General features: G+C 41.6%; 2 protein-coding genes across 4 annotated transcripts in view; one reads left to right on the top strand and one right to left on the bottom strand.

Annotated features, from left to right (window-relative positions):
- Positions 1-5,507, bottom strand: part of LOC143020015 (protein BANP-like) — a 35,951-nt gene extending 30,444 nt beyond the window's left edge. For 2 of the 3 annotated variants that reach the window (XM_076176117.1, XM_076176116.1), the window contains exon 1: positions 5,399-5,507. Coding sequence is in view for 1 of the 3 variants with exons in the window: in XM_076176119.1 (XP_076032234.1) it covers positions 5,399-5,429 (31 nt within the window). In the remaining 2 variants the exon portion in view is untranslated. The remainder of the gene's footprint in view (positions 1-5,398) is intronic. The other variant, XM_076176119.1, reaches the window with a different exon arrangement.
- Positions 5,508-5,559: 52 nt separating this feature from the next.
- Positions 5,560-23,209, top strand: mRpL20 (mitochondrial ribosomal protein L20). The gene is made up of 4 exons (XM_076176122.1): positions 5,560-5,767; positions 8,000-8,110; positions 8,234-8,377; positions 18,356-23,209. The coding sequence occupies exons 1-4, from the start codon at positions 5,681-5,683 to the stop codon at positions 18,443-18,445; spliced, it is 432 nt and encodes a 143-aa protein (XP_076032237.1). The 5' UTR covers positions 5,560-5,680; the 3' UTR covers positions 18,446-23,209.
- The last annotated feature ends 976 nt before the right edge of the window (positions 23,210-24,185 follow it).

The following is a 24,185-nucleotide window of genomic DNA, read 5'->3' as shown; positions in this document are numbered from 1 at the left end:
TTTTCCAAACTCCATTATAGTACACTTCTTGACATTGAAGTTTACTTTCCATTTTTGATTACATTTCCAGATTTTGTCTAGGTCTATCTGTAATGATTCACAATCTTCCTCTGTACTTACTTTTTTTTTTAGTATTTTTGCGTCATCTGCGAAGAAGTTCATAAAACATTCCACTCCCTCATCCTTGGAGCCAATACCGAGCCTTGCGGGACACCACTTATCATTTTCCTCCCAGTCAAGAAGTCTTCCATCCATTCCAATAATTTTCCTCTGATGCCACCTCTTGATTCTATTTTTCTTATTATTTTTTTCGCCATTGTCTTGGATCACGTGTTGGACTCGTGATCGACAGTTTCTACCCTTCGGATGAGAGCTCAGAGCTCATGTATGATCGATCTATGGGTAATGCTGTAACCTCACACACACACACACACACACACACACACACACACACACACACACACACACACACACACACACACACACACACACACACACAATCCCCCCCCCACGAGAGTTGGAGTAACGCCTCACACCACAGCGATACTGAAATTATTTCAGCCCTGGGCGGAATTCGAACTCGGACCGCTGGGTTAGCAGTTGCGAACGCTACCACTGCGCCGTTGTGTGTGTGTGTGTGTGTGTGTGTGTGTGTGTGTGTGTGTGTGTGTGTGTGTGTGTGTGTGTGTGTGTGTGTGTGTGTATACATATAAATTATTTCCCGACGAAACAACGTTCTCCAGTTCCCTCACCTTACCACCCTTCTTTTATGCACATACTCTTGTTTCTCCTGTCTACGTACCTTGAACATGCCTAAATAGACGAAAGCGTTCGGCCTATTCCTTGGTGGTTTTCTGCGCATATACCTGTTCTGGTCCTGGTACTAATGCATTTTTGTATGGATTTAAGGTCCGGACTCACTAACACTCTTGAATCCTTTACACATTCTATTTTATTTGACATGATATTACCTAAACTATACCTGTTAGCTGGGCTGTGTAATCCTACGTTTAACACTCTGCACTTTGAGATATTGAAGTCCATTCGACGCTTCACCGATCATGCAAACATTTTACCAAGATCCTGCTACAGTATCCCAGCATCTTCCCCCGACCTAATATGGCGTCCTATTTTAGTGTCATCCGCAAACTTACTGACACCACTATTAATCCCATTTTCCAAGATGTTTATATACATAATGAACAATTTGGGACCCAAAACTGAGCCTTGGGGAGCTCCATGAATAACATAACACCATTTGGATTCTACACCATTAATTGTGGCTCGTTGATTTCTGTCACTAATCCATGGATCTTGATTTTACCTATTAGTCTCTGGTGGGATACCTTGTTGAATGCTTTGTTAAAATCGAGGTATGTAACATCGTAATTACCATTATTATTTGCCGCCATGTAGACATTGGTGAATCCTTGAGAAGACTTTAGTCTAATGTCCCCAGCTACAGGCACTGCCGCTGTAGCCTCCATTTTATCTCAAGTATAGCGATACGAGTTGGTCCAGCTTGTTGTAGTGGGACCAGGTCTGGTATGAGGGCAGAGAAGGCGTGTCTTTTATCTTCTGCAAGTAGTTGTCCAGGTGTTTCTTGAAAACTCCTACACTGCAGGCTGACATGTTTCTCAGACACGATGGAAGACCGTTGAAGAGTTTAGGCCCAGTCCTGCTGAAACTATCAGTCCTAAGTGTTTTTAGTTTCTGGCAGTTCCTTTTGGGTCCTTTGATATTGCATGATCTTCATCGTGTACTGTTAGGGCTCACGTTGATGCCGATGTTAGGTACCAGTCCTTCCAGAATTTACCAGGTTTATATTGTAAGAACATAAAAATGAAGGATACTGCAAGAGACCATAGAGCTTACACTAGGCAGGTCACTTTTCATTACCACCTACCATCCTCATCCGTAAAGTTATCTAACCTTCTCCTAAAACAGGTTTGATAAATTGACTTTTTCTTCTTCCTCTGCTTCTTCTTCCTCTTCTTTTGGAAAGATTAGACCCTCAGGTGCTTAAGGATATCCCAGTAGTTCTTACTAGCCTGATAAGCAATTTTATTGGTAAAGCTTCTCTGTAGGGATTCAAGCTCCTCTACTTCTCCAATAGTTGTTGGGTTCCACAGCTGACAACAATACTCCAGTTTAGACAACGCCAAGCTCTTCCATGTCATGAGACATTCTTTTCTCTAGTGTTGAAAGTTCTCAAGTTCCAATCCATCAGTCTTCTTGCAGACTCTGTGATGAAGTGCACGTGTTGACTGAATTTGCTGTCGTTGTTTATTGTCAATCTCGGATCACAGAAGCTACTCTTGAATTTTATGGGGTCTTGGGTGGTGCTGTAGGTAGTACTTTCTTTTATGGTGTTGTCGCTGCTGTGCCGTAGAACCTCAATTTTGTTCTCGTTAAAGAACATGTTATTGATGGCTGCCCACGAGTAAATTTTGTTCAGGTCTTCGTGCATCAGGTAGGTGCCTTCCTGCAACTACACTTTTCGTGTCACTCTCGTGTCATCAGCGAAGGATGAGGGTACTGAAAGTTTTACATAATTGTCTATATCACTGATGAACACTAGGAATAGGAAGGGGCCTCAGACAGACCCCTGTGTGACACCTGCTGGATTATCCCATGGGGAAAAAATAGATCAACTTCCCCAGTTTTCCTTTGATCTCTATGGAGGAGAGTTTGTGCGACAATATACCGTGGTCCACCTTGGCAAAATTGAGGTATACCATATCCACATTTTTCGCTTCTTAGAGTTTATTCAGTAGGAATTCTTTATGTGTCAGCAATGGCGACAGGCATGAGCGACTTTTCCGAAAACTATGTTGACCGATGCTGAACAGACCTTGGTTGTCAAAGAAGTCCACTCGCTTGTTCCAGATTGTGAGGCAGTTGTCCTCCATCCCACGACCTTGTCGACCCTAAGAGATCCCTTGGGGACGCCCCTGCGCCTACTCGGCTGCGGATCGAACAAAGCTTCCTTGGGGTTCACGGGTGGGGCAAAGATTCCTTGAGGAACGCACGTGTAGTACCCAGCTCCATCTACTTTCCATTCGCACTAGGTCATCAGCCTAAGAGCAGACCCTGTCGCTTCCACCATGACCAAGAACACATACACCTCGCCCGGCTGCGTCGGGACAGACAACGCTTCTTTAAGGAACGCGCGTGCAGTACCAGCTATATATCCTGGTTAGATCAGCAGCCTGAGAACGTATTGCATCTGACTTCCCAGGCATCGACACTTTACCCTCGCGCTAATTAAGAGCACGAGTCATGACCTGACCCGAGTATATAACCTGGGCAGAATCGCCAAAGACTCAGATCGCCTCGGAGCATCACGCTGCGAGCCTAGCTCGCTGCTTCTGTCGCTGTCTCTTCCTCCCCCTCCCCCGAAGACTCGGATAGCCTCCGTCTCCGTCTCCTCCTCCCCCATCTCCCGCTGGCAGACCTCCGTGAGGCACGATTTAAAACGCACAGTCGTCACCTCCCTCGCCGTCTCTCTCCCCACCACCTTCTCGCACCTAGAGCTAGCCATATTACTCTTGGCACCCAACTTCAACTTAAACTCCATTTTCACTACCCGTGTTGGCCTTCCAGCCAAAATCCTGATATGATTTTTTTTTCACATTTTCGCGATGAAGGACGTCAGCACGACAAGTTGGCAATTACTTACCTCATCCCTGCTGCCACCCTTGTGTATGGGAGAGACAAACCCATACATCATGGCCTCGGGAACTTTGCCTTCATCTAATGACTTCCTCCAGATCTTGTATAGAGGCACTACCAGTTCCACTCTGCATTTTTTCAACGGCATGACTGGCATGCCTTCTGGACCTGCAGCTGAGGACTTTAGTTCAGTTAACGCATCCTCAATGTCACGTACAGTGACTTTTAAATCCTGCAACGTTTCTTCAGGTCCTTTGCTTGTACCCATTCTAAAGAACTCCGTTGGATAATCGATTTCTTTGTTTTGCAGTGGTGTGCTGAAGCTCTTCTCGTATTGTTTCCTCAGTTCCTCCGCAATGCTGAAGTTGATCATGTGGACTCCGTTTTTTGTCTATTAGGGGCCCAGTTTGGGTATTGGTTTTCCTCTTCTTTTTTCATAGTTAAAAAAGAACTTTGTATTTGATCTAACTGCCAAGATTGCCTTTATTTTCCCACTTCTTTCTTGTGTGAATCCATTACTCTTATTATCTCCTCCAGATTTCTTTTCAGGTCTTTTTGTCGTCCTGTGTTCCTTGCTGACAAGAATTTTCTAGTTGCTTATTTCATTTTCCTATGAGGATTGTCCTACCACGAGGGATTTTCGTGCCTAAGTTTGACGGCTTCTTTCGATGAGGAACATACTTTTGATAACGTTGTTGTTAGTGTCCATGAGGATGGTCATCATTTCTTCTGGATCTTTATCTTCCAACCTCTCATCCCAATTTATATTCCTAATGGTGTGTTGAATCATCCCCCAGTCTGTGTCATCATTTTGGAAATTTTAGATTTTCCTTAGCCCGTATATTCAGAATAGGTCCATCTTGTTGAATACAGCATAACATCTATCAGTCTGTGGTCTGACAAAATGGCGTCCTGGATGCTGTCTCTGTGTAGCAGGTCTGAGTTGTTTGTTAATACCAGCTCAAGAGTATTGTAAAACTTGGTGGATTCCTGGATATGCTGAGTGAGGTGGTGCCTTGCCATCAGATCAAGTACTCTGCCTGAACAGTGGTTTGCCTGGTGCCACCTTGAATTTGCTTGTTTCCCCAGTTTACCTGAGGAAAGTTTAAGTCACTAAATAATACCACTTAAGGAAACGAGCTCGAGTGGAGATTTATTGTCTTGTGTATCATGCTGATGGTTGTTTTAGAAACTCTGCTTGTCTGCGTTCGGTGGTTGGTATACTGTGAATACTAGGGACTTATGTTCCCTCATTTTAATACCCAGTATTTTCACATGTTCCCTCTGAGTGGGAAATTAGTTGTTTGATGATTAGGGGAGGTCTGCTCGCACATATATTAAGACCTCTATGAGCGCGCATACTACGGTCTGTCCGTAGTTCCCAAAAACAATTTCCTCACCAGAAATGCTATTTCGGCCCAGTTCCAATTGCTTTATTTTCTTTATATTGAATTTTATTTTCCATTTTAGCCCTATACGAAAATAGTATCTAAATATTTTTTGCAATAGTCCTCCTCATATTTCACTCGTGATTTTTCCATAATCTGCAAACATGGTGGTGTAACTTGTAGTTATCATATTATCAACTTAGATAAGAAGCATTATAGGTGCTAGGATTGAACCTTGTGGAACTGGTGGTCACTGTTCTTTATCCTAACATCTTATCCTTTACTACTGTCCTCATGTACCCTTCAAAAGAAAAAAAATCATTCCACTAATTTACCTTCTAATCCTCCAGTGTGCTCCAATTCCATATAAGACGACTATGAGATATTTTAACAAAATCCTTCTCTAGGTCGAGGTACACACAGGGCATCCAGTTTTCCTTCCTGGTAAACAAAAGAAAATATCTTCTAAGAAGTAATCACAGTTTTAGACCAAGAAAACAAACACCGTTTAGGAACGCTGTTGAAAAGGTACATCATCCGACGGAACACCTGATAAGATCCGGTCTGTTTGTTGACATTAGACGGCGATAAGTTGCTGCAAGAGTTGATAACTAACAATGGTTATATCGTCGCCAACATTATTTGCAAGAACTAGAAATGCAGATCGGTTCTGGAGAAGACGGAGAATATTGAGCTTATCAGCGGTAAGGTTATTTAACAATATTGTGGTATTGGTGATATTCACCACAGGTACAGCGTGGATTTGGTTTGCAGATCTTTGTCAAAGATCTGCAAAACAAATCCACGCTGTTGATCTAGGTTTAGGATTTATATTATAAATCAGGAGTATCGCCGTCAGACCCTGACTTCTAATGGCTTGTGATCAACATAACCAAATTTCATATAACAAAAGTTTATCAGCACATAATAAATCAGATTTTTTTTTTTATTAAATTATTCCATAAGTATGCAACATGGATACGTTTTTAGTAGTTCTTAAAATAAGCTAATCAAACCAACCTAACCATTCAATAGAAAAAAATAGGTCTTTAGAATAGAAAAAGAATCTAAATGTGTGCATGTTAGTTGTTACTGGAACAGAACCTAAGATTTAAGGTGTAATTCCAGAAATGTGCAAGCACAGATATTTAATATGAAACTTATGATGTCTAATTGCTCTTAAACGAACGTAACCTATCCATTCTATAAGAAAAATAGATATTTCAAGAAAAAGTGTAAAATGCATTTACATGTTACAAGAACAGAATTGGTTAGGTTAGGTTAGAATAAAGAGAAAAACATATGGTTAAAAAAAAGATAGTGGATGATACTCGCAACAGAAATGGTGTGTTGGTTATGAGTTGCAGGGAATTTGTGGATCCTTTCTTTTTTCTCTTTCCTTTAATATTAATTTCTGCAAGAAATGTTGTGAAGAAAAGTTGTTGTACTTTTGGTAATATAGATTAAAAGAATATACAAAAGGCTGAGTGAGTGGGTGTGATGAAACTGTACATAATTCTGCATTGTGGGATTTTTTTTTTTTTTTCCTCCCTTAACATTTGTCTGCAAGAAATGGTAATAAGAAAAGTTGTTATACTTGTCGTAACATAGATGCAAAAAATATAACAAAATGCTGTGTGAGCAGGTACAACAAAACTTAACAAATTCCCCAAATGAAAGTGTAATTATGAAGGGCTCCTTTTCTTGATTTGTGTAAATCATTTACCACCAACAATTCTGAATTACTGTAAAATATTAGCAAATGATCTTAAGATCTACTTAAACATCTGTTCATTCTAAAACATCTCACTCTAAAGGTACATTTTCATGTCAGCTTGACAGATAATTTTTCCAAATTTGTCTCTTTCCAAAGTCTTGATGTTGATAGTGAAATAATGTATCCCTGAGACTCCAGTGAGATTCAAGTGCTTGGCAGCAAATTGGCTCCCTGACAGAATATTATTTACTTGGTCAAACTATTATCTGTGTAAACACAAGTGTACTTGTAAAATTTCCTCTTGGACTTCATCTCCACATTAGATCTATTTTCAACAAAGCAGCATGATATTCTTAGTAGAATTGAGAGCTTCATACTTTGTATAAAACCCACAATAGACCACCTTTACTGGTATACACTTATTGTGCATGAATGATTGGTGCCAGGAATGAGAGCAAGGGGCATGGATGGGGTGAATGAATCCATAAGAACTTGTGGTCAAGATGTTGAACAAAATTGTACTTGAACAACAAAATTAGAGATGCATGTATATACTAAGGCAGGCCTATTCCTTGCAAAGGGTGCACCAGGGATATACCAGTGGTGTTGTTGTGTGGTAGCTTCAGGAAGGGAAAGGAATGCATGTTATGTGTTTGACAGATTTTCCACTCCAGTACCTCACAACTTCACTTTGTGGGTAACAGCTGATTAGATATCATAAATGGTCAGTACTTGTAATTATGAAAACTAGTTTATATAGAGAAGTTGATTGTCATCTTGAAAATTCTGATTATATAGACATTTCACAGAATCACAGAATGAATTGTTGGGTTAAACCTGGATATAAATCCATCAATCTGTTGCCCCAGGTCTCTTTTGCAGAATATCTGCAGCCTCTGAGAAACCAGTAATACCACCTAGGCAGGACCATAAGTCACTTGGAGGAGATATTGTGTTCTTTTTTGGTGATTGTTAGTGTGGTGCATTGTAGTATGAAAGTTGTTGTGTGTCCTCTGTGCATTGGTTGTACCTGGGACAGTTTGAGTCAGTTGTGCTTCAGTGGTTGACCTACAAGAGCATTAGACCTAAACCTAACCAATGTGAAAAAAAAAGTTCAAATACATAGTACTGTACTATAGTCAATTAATTGACTTACTGGCCTTGGTACCTCATGATTTATACATGTCACACATTGACAGTTTTGTATGTTATTTTACAGCACTTCTTTGGACGAAAGAAAAATTGCTTCAGTTCAAGCATTCGATATGTTCATCGAGCATTGCGCTATTCATCTTTGAGTAAAGTAATTAAGAAACGGGATGATAGGAAGGTCAGTTGGTATTTTCATATCTGTATTTGATGTCTTATTTATTTTCATATGTTTTGGAAACTACTGGGTATGTTGTACTTGAAATATATCAAAATACTTGAAACCTTTTCTCATGTGTTTCAGCTTTGGGAAACACGTATTGATGGTGCTTGCAGAGAGCTGGGGACAAGTTTTTCCTCTATGCAAGGAGTATTGAATGAAGCTGATATTATGTTAGATAGAAAAACTTTACAGAATTTGGCCGTATGGGAACCCAGAACTTTTAAGGTTTGTGATTACAATTACTACCAGCTCATTTGTGACGGATATTATGAATATATGTAATGACATTTTTTATGTAGTAAATGTTTTTTAAGTGAAATTAAGCTGCATATTTTCACTGAATTTTATTTTATTCTTGCTTATGATTACTACCAGCTCATTTGTAATGGATATTGTCATGATATATATTAATGACATTTTTAGGTAGCAAATGTTTTTTAAGGGCAGCATAGCACTTCCACTTATAATGAGACATTCAGATTAACGATAGAAGGTTGATTTTTCTACCACAAATTGTGCATGTCACAGTGGTAAATTACCCCAAGTTTTACTGTTTTACATACACAATTGTAGCTGTAATAAATGTCAATATTCATGAAAAAGTGAAAATTTTCCTATTTTCAAATGATCAAAAGTCCGTAACTATATTTAAATAAAAGCTCCATTTTTGTGTATGGGATGAAATATGACACAAAGTTATAAGTCTACCTTGTAATTTGTGTCAATTGAATTTTTTTTTTGGTTTACGGCAATTTTTTTTTTTTTTTTTTTTTTTTTTTTTTTTCCTGGTAAAAATTCAGAACCCTTATTTAGAATAATTAGATACTTATAAATTTGTGTCATTTTGTGGAAAAAACACTATGAATGAAACAGAAAATTTCAGAAAGACTGATGAACTCTGGAGGAAGTTTTGTCATTTTTTAGTATAAATATTACGGTTTTCGGAAATCGCCTACTGAACTTGGCACAAGGATTGAATTACCTCTAGAGGCATGTGGGTGTCAATAAAATGGTGGTGTATGGTGCCAATATATTACACCAGGCTTACTCTATGTAACTGCTGAGCCAGAGTAAAAGAATTGGCTCATTGTGTGTGCCAGAGTCCAAAGAAATGCGTACAGTGTTGTTGTTGTTGTCGTTCCCTAGACTGTCTGTCCGAGCAGTCCCGTCTCCCCAAGGAAGGCCACAGCCGAAACTGGGTTTTCCCACAAATCCTTTATAGAGTGTATGTTGTGTTGTTTGCGTGCATGATTGTGTATAATGCAGTCTTCCATTATGTGTTGTATGGTATGGGGTGAAGTGTTACATCCTGGGCAGCTGTTCACAACACGGTCGTCCAGCCTCTTCTGGTAGCTTAGAAGTGCTGGGTGGTGACCGCATCGCAGTCTGGCCAAGTGGACTCTGTCCTTTCGTGGGAGAGAGGATTCAGAAGGGTGGATATCAGGGGGTCTGGCATGCAGCAGTGTGTTGTCTTTCAGTGTGTTAATGGAGCGGTGAGTGATATGATTATGAATATGTTTCCGGAGGCTGGTATTTGGTGGTTGTGGAGGAAGAGAAGAGAGTATCTGTGCGTAATAAAGGTCTTTGGGTGTAGTTTTAATGTTTCTTGGTGTGTGTGGGTGTTCTGCTATGTAGTGTAGCGGGTGTGATGTGTTTGTGGTGGCTGCAGCAAGTGTTTGTGTGCCTCTCATGTCGAGGTGGTCCTTGACTTTGAGGACTTTTGTTTCATGGTGTAAATGGTCTGTAGGTGATGTATTTGTGCAGCCTGTAATTGTTTTTAGGGCTTTGTTTTGTATGATTTGAAGGGTGTTGTGGTGTGTCTCACTGAGATTAGGAGCCCATGCAGGACTCGCATAATTCATCACTGAGCGTATGCATTGTTTGCATATTGTTATATTAGTTTCTTTGTTTTGTCCAAATGTTGTTCCAGTGATTGACTTAAGTGCGTTAAATCTAGGTGTGCATTTGTTTTTTATGTTTGTGAGGTGTTGTTTGAAAGACATGGATGTATCGTATGTTACACCAAGAATTTTCGGTGTGTTTGTGTGTGGTATTAGAGTGTTGTTGATGTAGAGATGAGGTATGTATTTGTGTTCTTTTGTCCAGTTGGTGAGAAGTGTTGCTGTAGATTTGGTTGGAGCTATTTTGAGTCTGTTTGTGATGAACCATGTGTTGAGTGTGTCAAGGTAAGGCTGGATTATTTCTGCAGCTTTGTCTGTGTTACGATGTGTGCATGTGATTGTTATGTCGTCTGCGTAGGAAGAGATTTGTATTTCTGAGGTGTCTGGCGTGGGTAAGTCATGCATGTATAGATTAAATAATGTGGGGGATAGAACTGAGCCCTGTGGTACTCCGTTCTTAATGTTTCTGATGTGCGATGATTGGCCATTATATGACACATGAGCATTCCTGCCTGCCAGATAATTGGCCAGCCATCTTTTGGTGTTATTGTGCATGTCTGTGTTATATATTTTATTTGTTAGGTTGTGGCGGGGGATAGCATCAAAAGCTTTACTAATGTCCAATGTTATAAGAAGTGTTCTGTGGTGGGGCCTATCTGAATTGATGCCATCTAAAATTCTTTGTGTGAGGTTTGTCAGAAGAGTGTTTGTGGAGTGTAGTGGCCTAAAACCGTGTTGTGAGTCAGCAAGGGGAATATATGGTGTGACAAGTTTAAGTATTAGGCGTTCAATGACTTTAGAGGGGGTGCAGAGAAGTGTGATTGGGCGGTGCGATGTTGGGATTGTTGGGTCTTTGTTCGGTTTTGGAATGGTGATTATTTTACCATGCTTCCAGATGTCGGGTATAGTGTTGTGTGAATAGCTGTAGTTTGCAATGTTTGTGAGTGCGTGTATACCTTGTGGTCCAATGTGTTTTAGGTGGATGTTGCTTATGTTATCAGGGCCACAGGCAGATGAGTGCTTGAGATTATGCATTATGAGTTTTGTCTGACTGTCTATGAAGGGTGTATAGTCTGAGTCTGTGGGGAAGTCTTTCTTACGTCGAATGGTGCGTCGGTCGTCAGGGTGAGATGTAAGATGGCTCATCTGTGCAAAATGACGTATGAGTGCGTTTGCTTGTTGTCTGTTTGAGGGTAGATTATCTGTTGTTGTGATTATTGCTGCGTGAGAGCGTGTGGTGTTAGTGTTGGATAGTGTGATGCTGTTGAGTGTTTTGTACAATTTGCTGGTGTTTGTTTTGTGATCAAGTGTATTGATAAAGTTTTGCCAATTTTGTGTTTTTTGTTCATGTATTTTATTGGTAATCACAGTGTTTAGTGTTTGTATTTGGTCTGCTATGTTTTGAGGGATAGGTGTGGGGGTATCGTGTTTAAGTGTGTCATGTTGTCTGATGAGGCCTTGGATTTCTGGTGTGAAGTTGGGGTTGTGTGATTTTCTGTTGCCTCTAGGGATGTATCTCTTGTCTGCGTTTTGTATGATTGTATTAAAAGCGTGCACAGCATTGTTTATGTTTGTGATTGGTGTACTGTTAAGTGTTTCAAAATGTTGTTCTGTCTCTTCAGTAAAGGCTTCCCAGTTAGCTCTCTTGTAATTGGTGTAAGTGTGTCTGTGGCCAGCTGGGGTGCATATTGTTTTGGTGGTGATGATGTTTGGAAGGTGGTCAGATCAAATGGCTCCGAACACTCTCCATGATGTTGTTGGGGGTAGGAAGGGGGAGCAAAGGGTGATATCCAGAGAGTAGGGAGTGTGTAGAGGGCTTGGTATGGGATATGTGTATGATTATGTGTGTTGTTCATGATAGTCAGTGAGTCGAATTGAGTCTGTATATCAAGCCCTCTGTCTGTGTCAGGGTTGTCGACAAACCAGGCAGACGACTTGGCGTTGAAATCACCACCCATGATCAGGTTGGGGATTGAGGTTAGTTGGCTGAGTTGAGGTCTGAAGGTGTTTGGAACTGTGGGGGATGATTGGGGGGGAATGTACATGTTAACTATTGTTAGTGTTGAATTGTTGCCTGTGCGGATACGAATGGATTGGGTTTCTGTTGTGTTATCTGTGGTAGGGAGGAGAATTTTGGTTGTGGCACTTGTGTCCACAAAACAGATGGAATGGTGGATCAGGGTGATGAGTCCACCGCCATTGCCGTCAGTCCGGTCTTGTCTGATGGTGGTGTAATTATGAAATGATGGTGTTTTGTGTGAGTGTCTTAATTTTGTTTCTTGTAAAATTGCAATGTGTATGTTGTGTTGTTTAAGAAAGTGTTCGAGTTCATGTTTTTTAGTGTTAATACCGTCAATGTTGTGTTGTAATATGTTGATGTTGTGTGTTTTGTATGTGTTGTATGTTGCCGTTTGGGGTTGAGGTTGGGGTGGTAGTGGGGAAGGTGTAGGATCTGGGTCAGAGGGGGGGAAAGGAGAGATCGGGGACAAAGGAAGGGGAGTACTAATCGGGGGTAAGGGCAAAGGGAGATTGGGAGTGGGTAAGGGTGTTGGCTGTGGTTGGGGAGGTGGGATTGGGGTTACTGGAGGGCAGGTAGAACATGTCCAAGTGTTTGTGTATTGGTTTGTGTCAGCAAGTGTTGTACAAGTGAGGTGGGCCCAGTTTTTGCACATATTGCACTGAACTGAGCCCTTTGTCTGTCTGCTCGAAGTAATGGGTTTAGAGCATGTTGGGCATGTGTATTTTGTGGTGGGCCCAGGATTGCTCTCTACATCTCCAGCTAAAAGTAGAAGAAGAGGGGTGATCGCCGGAGAATGACCCCTCAGTGCAGAAAAAACGTAACATTGTGTGTTGGAAAAAAGGATTGTGGTACTCCCCCAGGTAGGCGTAGCTCCTCCTTGGGGATCAGTGCCATCTGCGTAGAGCTGATGGCCAGGGGTGGTTGCTGCGTACAGTGTTATGATAGGCCATTACCGGTTGGGTCAAACTCACCACTGGGACCTCCAAAACATTGCGTCATCAAGTGGGGGTTTTCTAAATACCAGTGATGGGCCTCTTCCCCACTCTGCAGTGTTTCTGGTCATAAAGCATGATGGTACAGGCATTTGAGAATGCACCAGGTGCATAATGTTGCTCATCTGTCTGCTTCAGGCGCTTGCGTCTGAATACAGAGGGTCGAGACAGTTCACTCTTTCTGTCCATTCTCTGGAGGACAGGCCTCATAGTACTTACTGTGGAGTACAGATTGGTGCTAAATGCTGCTGCTTCATATCCTATATTGTAGGTGAGTGCTGCATATGCAACAGCAAAGTCTACAACTACTTTGCCCAGGTTCTTTACTTTGGGGCAATACTTCCAGATCTGACAATGCAAGGATTTGTTTGGATTTTGGGTCTTACCCTGCAAGCATCTCTTGAGAAGGGTTTCCTCTGTTAGGCATTTATACACACCGTTTAGCTTTTCTTTTCCTTTCTCATCATGATTCAGGCTGATGCTCCTCTCCTCTGGGGATCAAATGACTGGCCTCTTCTTTCCTGGTGGTGTGCAACACACACATTGTTCAATCTCTTTCATATTATCCATACTGACAATGACATTGTCTGTATTATCACTCTCTGCACTTTTTTCAGTGTCTGGAAACAACTGTTTCAGCTTATAAGCACTTGAAGTTGACGGTACAGCGATGTCAACGCTGTCAGCTGGCTGTGTTGTGGTAGGCATGGATTTTAAAAAATGCGCGCATAGCAGATCAGCTGGCTGGGGTGACTCACCTCTATCGACACTTCTGGTTGCCAGCTTCCTTCTCCACCCTTTATTGGCCTTTGCCATATCTCCTCTTCTAGGTTCCAGCATACAAGATCACACGATAAAAGAGAATAATCTGTCAGTGGTGAAGTATTACTTTCTAGTAGTGGAGAACATGCCAGAAGTCTTCAGAACATCACACGATGTTATAGACAAAATATTATTGCAACTTACGTAGATTATATTGTGATATCATGAACACATGTATGTGACATCATAATGTAAACAAAAGAGGTATTTCACATTGTTTTTGCCCAAAAACATAGTAAAAATTGCGCAATATCTCCGAAACTTTGCTGAGGTGTTGTCAACATATCAAGCTATTTTTGTACTTGTTTTCACAATTTTTTGTGATTTTTCATTTTTTACCCTTCTGAAGTGGTACACCATCCTTCAGTGAAATTAAGCTGCATATTTTCACTGAATTTTGTTTTGTTCTTGGACCTTGGTAGCATATGTTCATTTAGGATGATACATACATATACCAAAGGCTTTTTCCTCCTTACAAGAGAGGTAGCCAAAAAGAAAAAGGCATAAAAACCATCCCCACCCATTCTATCCCTAATACACTCCACTCCCCTCCACCCTCTGCCATCCCTCTTATTTTGGCACCTCCTGGATGATGGGTCAGAGGCAGTGTCGTAAGACACAGCACATCCACAGCAAGGCCACTTCATTAATTCGGCGACTCCATCCCCATCCTGCAGAAAAGGAGAAGACAGGGAGAAATCCCTTCAGGCTGCCTCAAATTTTTCTCACACATACTACTTCACTCCCCATCCCCCCACCCATTCCACCTCATGCATCACAACATCATCCATATACAACCATTCTCCATTCACCCCTGTCTTCTGTCCTCTCCCATCCTTCCTCAACAGACATTCCCCTCTTCCCCAAAGCCCCTTTCACCCCATCCATCCATCTCATCCTAGGTCGCCCCCTCATGTTCACTCCCTCCACATCTGCCTTCCATACCTCTTTTACTAGTCTTTCTTCACTCATTCTTTCCATGTGTCCAAACCATCCCAATACTCTTTCATCCACCCTATCTCACAACTCCCTTTCCACCCCTGTTCTCCTCACCTTCTCATTTCTCACTCTATCCAGCCTAGTAACCCCCATCATACTTCTCAGATACCTCATCTCAAACACATTCAAACTCCTCTCCTCTTCTCTTATGTTCCATGTTTCTTCCCCATACAGTGCTGTCGGCACAATCACTCCTTCCTACAATCTCCTCTTAGCCTCCATTCCCAAATGTCTATTCCTCATTACACTTTATAATCCACCAAGACATTTACTTGCTTCTCTCAATCTACATTCTACCTCCACCTCCACTCCACCCTTTCTTGCCACATTCGCACCCAAGTATCTAAAACTGTCCACTTCCTCCAGTTGCTCTCCCTTAATGCTCACTTCCAGTCTGCTGCCATCTCATCACCACATTTATCTTCAACTTTCTTCTTTCACACACTCTCCCAAACTCTGTCACCAACTTCCTCAATCCCTCCTCTGATCCTGCTACAAGTGCAGTGTCGTCAGTAAACAACAGCTGGCTCAGCTCCCACTTTTCTCCATTTTCTTTAACCATCTCCAATCCCTGACCCACCACCCTTGCATTTACCTCTCGCACTACCCCATCCATGTATAAGTTGAACAGCCAGGGTGACATAACACATCCCTGACGAAGTCCCACCTTTACCTCGAACCACTCACTCTCTCCATTTCTAATTCTGACACGTGCTCTACTACTCCCGTAAAAACTCTTGACAGCTCCTAGAAGCTTTCCTTCTATCCTGTATATTTGCAAAACCTCCCACAGTGCCTTCCTGTCTACCATGTCATAAGCCTTTTCCAGATCCATAAAAGCCCAAAAAACATCCCCTTTCCTATAGCTTTCTCACATATCTGTCTTACCACAAAAATCTGATCTACGCAACCTCTACCTGTCCTAAATCCACACTGTTCCTCACCAATTAATCCCTCTGTTCCTCTCCTAATCCTCTCAATCAAGATCCTCCCATAAGCCTTCCCAACTACTCTTAACAAGCTAATCCCTCTGAAATTACTACACTCACACTTGTCCCCTTTTCCCTTGTAAAGTGGAACTATACAGGCACTCCTCCAGTCCTCCGGCACTCTACCCTCTCTCCAGCAAACATTAAATGACCTCACCAGCCAGTCCATCATCACTGTACCTCCTTTTTTTAGACATTCTGCATGGCATCCATCCAGACCAGGTGCCTTACCTGCTCTCATCATCTTAACAACTGCCTTCACTTCATCCTTCCTTATTTCTCCTCCATTTTCGTCACTCATCACAGTCATTTTCTCAGCACTTCCCACTGCAACTATCTTTCCCTCCCTCTCCTCCTTCACATTTAGCATACATACATACATATACCAAGGCTTTTTCCCCCCTTACAAGGGAGGTAGCCAAAAAGGAAAAGGCATAAAATCATTCTCACCCATTCCATCCCTGAATACACTCCACACCCCTCCACCCTCCCTCTCATCTTAGCACCTCCTGGATGACGGGTCATCCCTGCACCTTGTCCACTGCCCTGGGTCAGAAGCAGTGTCGCAAGACACAGCACATCCACAGCAAGGCCGCTTCATTAAATCGGCGACCCCCCCTCTCCATCCCCCCATGCATAAAGGAGAAGACGGGGAGAAATCCCTTCAGGCTGTGTCAAAAATTTGCTCACACATACTACCTCACAACATCATCCATATACAACCATTCTCCATTCACCCCTGTCTTCTGTCCTTTCCCTTCCTTTCTCAACAGACATTCCCCTCTTCCCCAAAGCCCCCTTCACCCCATCCATCCACCTCATCCTAGAATGTCCCTTCATGTTCACTCCCTCCACATCTGCCTTCCATACCTCTTTTACTAGTCTTTCTTCGCTCATTCTTTCCATGTATCCAAACCATCCTAATACTCTTTCATCATCCCTATCTCCCAACCCCCTTTCCACCCCTGTTCTCCTCCTCACCTCCTCATTTCTCACACTATCCAGCCTAGTAACCCCCATCATACTTCTCAGACACCTCATCTCAAACACATTCAAACTCCTTCTCTCTTCCTCTCTTATGTTCCATGTTTCTGCCCCATACAGTGCTGTTGGCACAATCACTCCTTCATATAGTCTCCTCTTAGCATCCATTCCCAAATGTCTATTTCTCATTACACTTTTTAATCCACCAAGGCATTTACTCGCTTCTCTCAATCTACATTCTACCTCCACCTTCACTCCACCTTTTCCTGCCACATTTACACCCAAGTATCTAAAACTATCCACTTCCTCCAGTCGCTCTCTCATGCTCACTTCAAGACTACTGCCACTTTCACCCCTTGTACATCTCATCACCTTACTTTTACCCACATTTATCTTCAGCTTTCTTCTATCACACACTCTCCCAAACTCTGTCACCAACTTCCTCAATCCCTCCTCCGATCCTGCCACAAGCGCAGTGTCATCCGCAAACAACAGCTGGCTCACCTCCCATTTTTCTCCATTTTCACATTTAGCAACTCCCTAAAATACTCTGCCCACCTTCCCCTTATTGCCTTCTCTTCCATTATCATCTCTCCATCTGCACCTTTTACCTTTTCTTCTCTACCTGATTGGCCTCCTCTTAATTTCTTTCTAAAACATCTTTTTATTACTTTAGAAATTTTGTCATACTCTTACCCCATTTCACATTTGCTCTCATCTTTGCCTCCTTTACCTTGTGCTTTACTTCTCTTCTCTTTTCTTTGTACCTCTCATACGACTTGTTCGTCCTATTTTGTAACCAATCTGTGAAAGCTCGCTTCTTCTCTTCTACAACCTTCTTTGTTTCCTCATCCCACATGATGTCTAATAATTGATTTTACTCAGCTAACGGATGGAACCTAGACTGAAGGAGGTTTTACCAAGAGCAATGGTAGTCTAGTGTCTTCCTCTTCAGATGACATTAATCATCTAGCATTTCCAGTACATACATACATATACCAAGGCTTTTTCCCCCTTACAAGGGAGGTAGCCAAAAAGGAAAAGGCATAAAATCATTCCCACCCATTCCATCCCTGAATACACTCCACACCCCTCCACCCTCCCTCCTATCTTAGCACCTCTTGGTGCATAATAAAGATTATACCACTATGGGGAAAGAGTTTGTCTAAATTAGGATTACATGGGCTATGAGTGTGGTAGTTTCTTGGAGACCACAGGTCTCCTGCAAGAGAAAATTAGGGCAGTGAATTTATTTATATGATAAATTTTCCAAGGTATAATTCTGTTATTGTTTACAGTATGAGGTCAAACACTTTGGACTGATTATTATGTCAAACATTCGTGGAAGTTCCTGGTCTCGGCACTTTTCTTATTATCTTATATATATATGAGTGTAGATTTTTCATTTATTACACTTGATATTTATCAGAAAGATCTCATGCAAGTATAATTTTTTAATGTTTCATAAATTTAATTGTTTTCATTTTATGTTACAGAGTCTTGCAGAGTACACAAGATCAAGAGGAGGTGGACTGAATTCTTCTATGAAAACACCAGATGGAATTTTCACCCGCACAATGTTGTAAAAGAAAACAAACACACGAGTTTGACCCCATAACTAGATCTCTTTGTAACTTTTATGTATATATACACATGCTTCAGGGAGATTTGGATCCAGGATGATCGCCAATTGTCCTCAGGGAGATAGTAATTAGGATTACATTAAACCTTAACTTAACCTAATCTAACATAGAGACCAGTGTCTGGTACCTGCTAGTGGTGATCCATCTTCAAAGCTGATTAATACCTTTATCTCCATCTGGAGGTGCAGCCTTGAGGGGCAGACATTTGGTCTCTGGGCTGGGCACAAGATCCATTAACTTGACCTGTATTTTGTCCACATTTCCACATAATGAGACTTGATCACCCATAATACCTCCCCTCTTCTTACTGCTACTATATGTCTTCCCAAAGAGGTCTTTAGGAGAACCCAAAGACTGTTGTGAATCACTGTTGGACTGGGTTTCCAGTTTGTGAAGTTTGAGGCAACAGTTTTTGTTAACCAAGCCCAACCCAACCCAACCCACCCTCATCAGGTTAGGTTGGTTGGAGTTAGGTTTAGATAATTCAGTTCTAGTTTTTCCCTTGGACAACTGACAATTACCATGGACTACAATTTTCCTTGTAACAGAAAAACATACACACACATCACTGGTGAGAAATGTAGTAACACATTTGTTAATCACAACACCAGTCAGACGAAAGAAAGAGTTGCTTAAGCGAAACTATATATTTCTGATTGCTAACTGCAATCCTCTTCAGTAGTACTACTGAAGAGGATTGCAGTTAGCAATCGAAATGTAGTTTTGCTTACGCAACTCTTTCTTTCATCCGACTGTGGTGTTAGTTGTGATACACACACATATACACCTCTCATGGCGCTGTGGTTAGAGCTCTGGCCTGCCACTACGGAGGTCCGGGTTCGACTCTCGCCCGGGGCTGAAATAATATCAGTATCGCAGCGCTGAGGGGTGTTACTCCAACTCTCGTGGGCGGGGAGTTGGGGGTGTGTGTGTGTGCAAGGTCATAAGCATTACCCATAGATCGGACTTACGAGCTCTGAGCTCTCTTCCAGGAGGGAAATAGCTATCGATCACGAGTCCAACACGTGATCCAAAGACCAAGTGAAAATACATACACAAAATGCTAGAAGCTAAGGAAAAAATAGAAAAGAACCAAACAAAAGACGGAAGGAGAAGGATTTATGTAAAAAGACTGGAAGTAGCTTACAGTACTATAGACAGATTATTTAAAGGAGAAAGAACCAGATGTAATGTGTTTTATTGAAACCAAGCACAATGGACATATTGACATTCAGGTGGTTGAGGGTAAGTATATGTGGTAAAGAGTCAGAGGAAGGAAAAATAAAGAAGTGACAATAGCAGTAAAAAAAAATGGCAATGGGAGAAGGAATAGCTGTGGTCATGTGAGAATTATAATGGGAAGTGGAAAAAGAAATTGTAATTGAATGTGTCCCACAAAAACTAGAGCAAAGAATGAAGAAAAACAAAATTTAATGATACATATACCAAAGGCTTTTTCCCCCTTACACCGGGGGGGTAACCAAAAAGAAAAGGCATAGGAACCACTCCCACCCCTTCCATTCCCTACATATTCCACTCCCCTCCACCCTCCTCCTTCCCTCTTATATTGGCACCTCCTGGATGATGGGTCATCCCTGCATCCTGTCCACTGCCCTGGGTCAGAAGCAGTGTCGCAAGACACAGCACATCCACAGCAAGGCCACTTCATAAATTCAGTGACCCCCCTCTCCGTCCCCTCATGCAGAAAAGAAGACGGGGAGAAATCCCTTCAGGATGCATCAAATTTTTTCTCATACATACTTCACCCCCCATCCCCCACCCACTCCCTCTCATGCATCACAGCATCATCCATACACAGCCCTTCTCCATTAACCCAATCTTCTGTCCTTCCTCAACAGACATTCCTCTCTTTTGTAATGCCCCTTTCACCCCATCCATCCATCTTGTCCTAGGACGCCTCCTCATATTCATTCCTTCCACACCTCTTTTACATCTTTCTTCACTTTTTCTTTCTATTTGTCCAAACCATCCTAATACTCTTTCATCAACCCCATCTCCCAGCTCCCTTTCCACCTCTGTTCTCCTCCTCACCTCCTCATTTCTCACTCTTATCTAGCCTAGTAACCCCTATCATACTTCTCAAACATTTCATCTCGAACATATTCAAACTCCTTCTCTCTTCCTCTTATGTTCCATGTTTCTGTCCCGTACAGTGCTGTTGGCACCCCTGTTCTCCTCTTCACCTCCTCATTTCTCACTCTATCTAGCCTAGTAACCCCTATCATACTTCTCAGACATCTCATCTCAAACACATTCAAACTCCTTCTCTCTTCTTCTCTTATGTTCCATGTTTCTGCCCCATACAGTGCTGTTGGCACAATCACTCCTTCATATAACCTCCTTTTAGCATCCATTCCCAGATGTCTATTTCTCATTACACTTTTTAATCCAAGGCATTTACTCCCTTCTCTCAATCCACGTTCTACCTCCACCCCCACTCCTCCCTTTCCTGCCACATTTGCATCAAAGTATCTAAAACTATCCACTTCCTCCAGTCTCTCACCCTTAATGCTCACTTCCAGCCTGCTGTCACTCTCTCCCCTTGTATATCTCATCACCTTACTTTTGCCCACATTTATCTTCAGCTTCCTTCTTTCACACACCTCAAACTCACTAACTTCCTCAATCCCTCCTCTGATCCTGCTACAAGCGCAGTGTCGTCAGCAAACAACAACTGGCTTATTTCCCACTTTTCTCCATTTTCTTTAACCATCTCCAACCCCTTACCCACTACCTTTGCATTCACCTCTCGCACCACCCCATCCATGTATAGACTGAACAGCCAGGGCGACATAACACATCCCTGACGAAGTCCCACCTTTACTTCAAACCATTCACTCTCTCCATTTCTAATCCTAACACAAGCTCTACTACTCTCGTAAAAACTCTTGACTGCTCTTAACAGCTTTCCTCCTATCCCATATATTTTCAGTACCTTCCTGTCTACCCTGTTGTAAGCCTTTTCCAGATCCATAAAAGCCCAAAAAACATCCTTACCTTTTCCTATAGCTTTCTCACATATCTGTCTTACCACAAAAATCTGATCTACACAACCCCTACCTGTCCTAAAACCACACTGTTCCTCACCAATTACTCCCTCTGTTTCTCTCCTAATCCTCTCAATCAAGACCCTCCCATAAACCTTCCCAACTACTCAACAAGCGATCCCTCTGAAACTGCTACACTCACACTTGTCCCCCTTTCCCTTGTAAAGCAGAACTATACAGGCACTCCTCCAGTCCTATGGCACTGTACCCTCTCTTAAACAATTAAATAAACTCACTAGCCAGTCCACCATAACTGTACCTCCTTCAGATATTCTGCATGGAATCAATCCAACCCCGGTGCCTTACCTGCTCTCATCATCTTAACAGCTGCTTTCACTTCATCTTTCCCTATTTCTCCTCCATTTTCCTCACTCATCACTCTCATTTTCTTAGCGCTTCCCACTGCAACTACCTTGCCCTCCCTATCCTCCTTCACATTTAGCAACTCCCTAAAATACTGACCACCTTCCTCTCACTGCCTTCTTTTCCATTATCATCTCTCCATCTGCATCTTTTATCTTTTCTCTACTTGATTCGCTTCCTCTTCCTCTTTTAATTTCTTTCCAAAACATCTTTTTATTACTTTCAAAATTTTCTGTCATACTCTTACCCCATTTCACATCTTATGCTTAACTTCCCTTCTCTCTACTTTGTACCTCTCATACGATTCCCTCGTCCTAATTTGAGAGAAAAAAATGAATGAAAGGTGGGAGACCTTGACTGTGGAAAGGTGAAATGGGTGGAATTGTGGGAGCAATATTTTAGTGAATGTACCAATGAGAACCATTGGGAGAAAGAAACAATAAGATGTAGAGTCAAAGATACAAGACTGGCCTTGATACACAAGAACATGAAGTGGCTGGAATTGAATTACCAATGCTCAATAGATAAAAGTGATCATCTAGTCCTTAAATTTATTAGGAAAAACAAAAATTATACAAGAAAAATACAATTATGCAAAAGTTTTATATGCTGTTGCTGGTAACCTGAAGGTTGTGGACCTTCTGTAAGAGAGACCAGGGACAAAAGATTGAATGATAAACCTATAATGCACAAATGAGAAAGTACTTTGAAGTGGACTTCAAGGAATTTGACAAGATAAAACGAAGATTAAATAGGAAATCTTCCTGAAGATTTATAACTGGTGAAAAAGTAGATATCAAGGATAAGAAAAAAAAAAAAATCTTCCTGAAAATTTAAAACACAGGTGGAAAAGTATGTCAAGGATAAGAGAGAGGAGTGAGAAAAAAAAGCAAGTAAAGCATAGGAGAGATAGGGGAAAGAGAAGAACAAGGAAGATTAAAGAATATAAATTATCAATCTATTACCCCAGGTCTTGCAGTAATGTCCATAGATCACTCAGGGAAGAAGTATGATGTTGTCAATGTCTAGAGCATTGTAAAATGAAGTGCTCTTTCCTCCAAGATCATTGCATCTAGAGCAATTTGATTCTGTGGCCAGGCACCCTGAAGGTACAAGTACTATTATGATTCTTACTTCTCTCAAGATATTTTTTTGTGAGGTTGATGGTTGCAGGGTTACTGAGTTTGGTGATTTGTATTGAAGACTTTGTTTAGTGATCTGAGCATGAATGTATCATACAGATGGTATGTGTTTGAATAGTAAACTGAGAATTGTGCTTGTGTTTTGGTGGATCCTGCTATTATTTTCATGGCTTTATACTGTAGTTTGTAAAGTGTAGATCTTATTGATTGCCGAAAACCAAGTTGTGGAAGCATAGCTGAGGGTGGTACTTACAATTTTTATGTAAATAATTAGTTTCCTTCTACTGCCCAAATCTCACAAACTCTAGTACTCATGTAAAAGCTTGTGAATGGCCTTAACAACTTACCCTCTGCCTTATATTTGCAATACCTCCCACAATTCCTTCCTGTCAACTCTGACATAAGCCTTCAGCAGACCCATGAAAGCCTCCTAAAAAAAAAAAAATATAATAATAATAATAATAATAATAATTCCTACCTTGTACCAAAAACTTCTCTCATGTGCCTTTCTTAAACCAACACTACTCTCAACCCTTGGTTCTTTTCCTAATCACCTCACTCCCTCTCATATGCCTTTCCAACTACTCAACAAAGTAATCCCTGTGAAACTAGTACTCTTTTCCTCTGCAGAGAACTATACAAGCACTCTTCCAATTCTCTGGCACATTTGCAACCTCATGTTTTCGTTTAGCACAGTCATTTTCCTCTCCCATCAGTCATTTTCTTAGCACCTCTCCCAGCTACAATCAACCAATGCCAAACCACCTCCACACTCGGCAATTCTCTCAAATGTGCTACCCATCATCCTTACTGCCTTTACTTCCATGAACCTATGTCCATGTGCACCCTTTGCCATTTCTTCTCTACTTACCTGAAGGCTGTGTCTTTTGCAAGAGAACAGGGGCAGCAGATTGATTTATCATCTTTACCCAAATTCCCCATTTCCTCTCTCCCTTCCATAACATTGCTACTGACCTGAGCAGTGAGCAGGGGACAGGGATGACCTTCCATCCATGAAGAACTGAGATGAGAGGGAAAAAATGGGTGGTGGATGGGAGTGGGTGCATGCCTGGGGGATTGGCCCTTGGTATACAGATAAAAAATTCTCAG

The sequence above is a fragment of the Oratosquilla oratoria genome, chromosome 38 (genome assembly GCF_046742065.1).
Source record: "Oratosquilla oratoria isolate Oo_2021 chromosome 38, ASM4674206v1, whole genome shotgun sequence".
Lineage (NCBI taxonomy): Eukaryota > Metazoa > Arthropoda > Malacostraca > Stomatopoda > Squillidae > Oratosquilla > Oratosquilla oratoria.
This window is presented reverse-complemented; position numbering and strand designations above follow the sequence as displayed.

Coding starts and splice junctions, on each gene's coding strand:
- mRpL20 (XM_076176122.1), top strand. CDS start 5,681: ATGGTTATATCGTCGCCAACATTATTTGCAAGAACTAGAAATGCAGAT. Junction 8,111..8,233: donor AGAAACGGGATGATAGGAAG/GTCAGTTGGTAT, acceptor CATGTGTTTCAG/CTTTGGGAAACACGTATTGA. Junction 8,378..18,355: donor GGGAACCCAGAACTTTTAAG/GTTTGTGATTAC, acceptor TTTATGTTACAG/AGTCTTGCAGAGTACACAAG.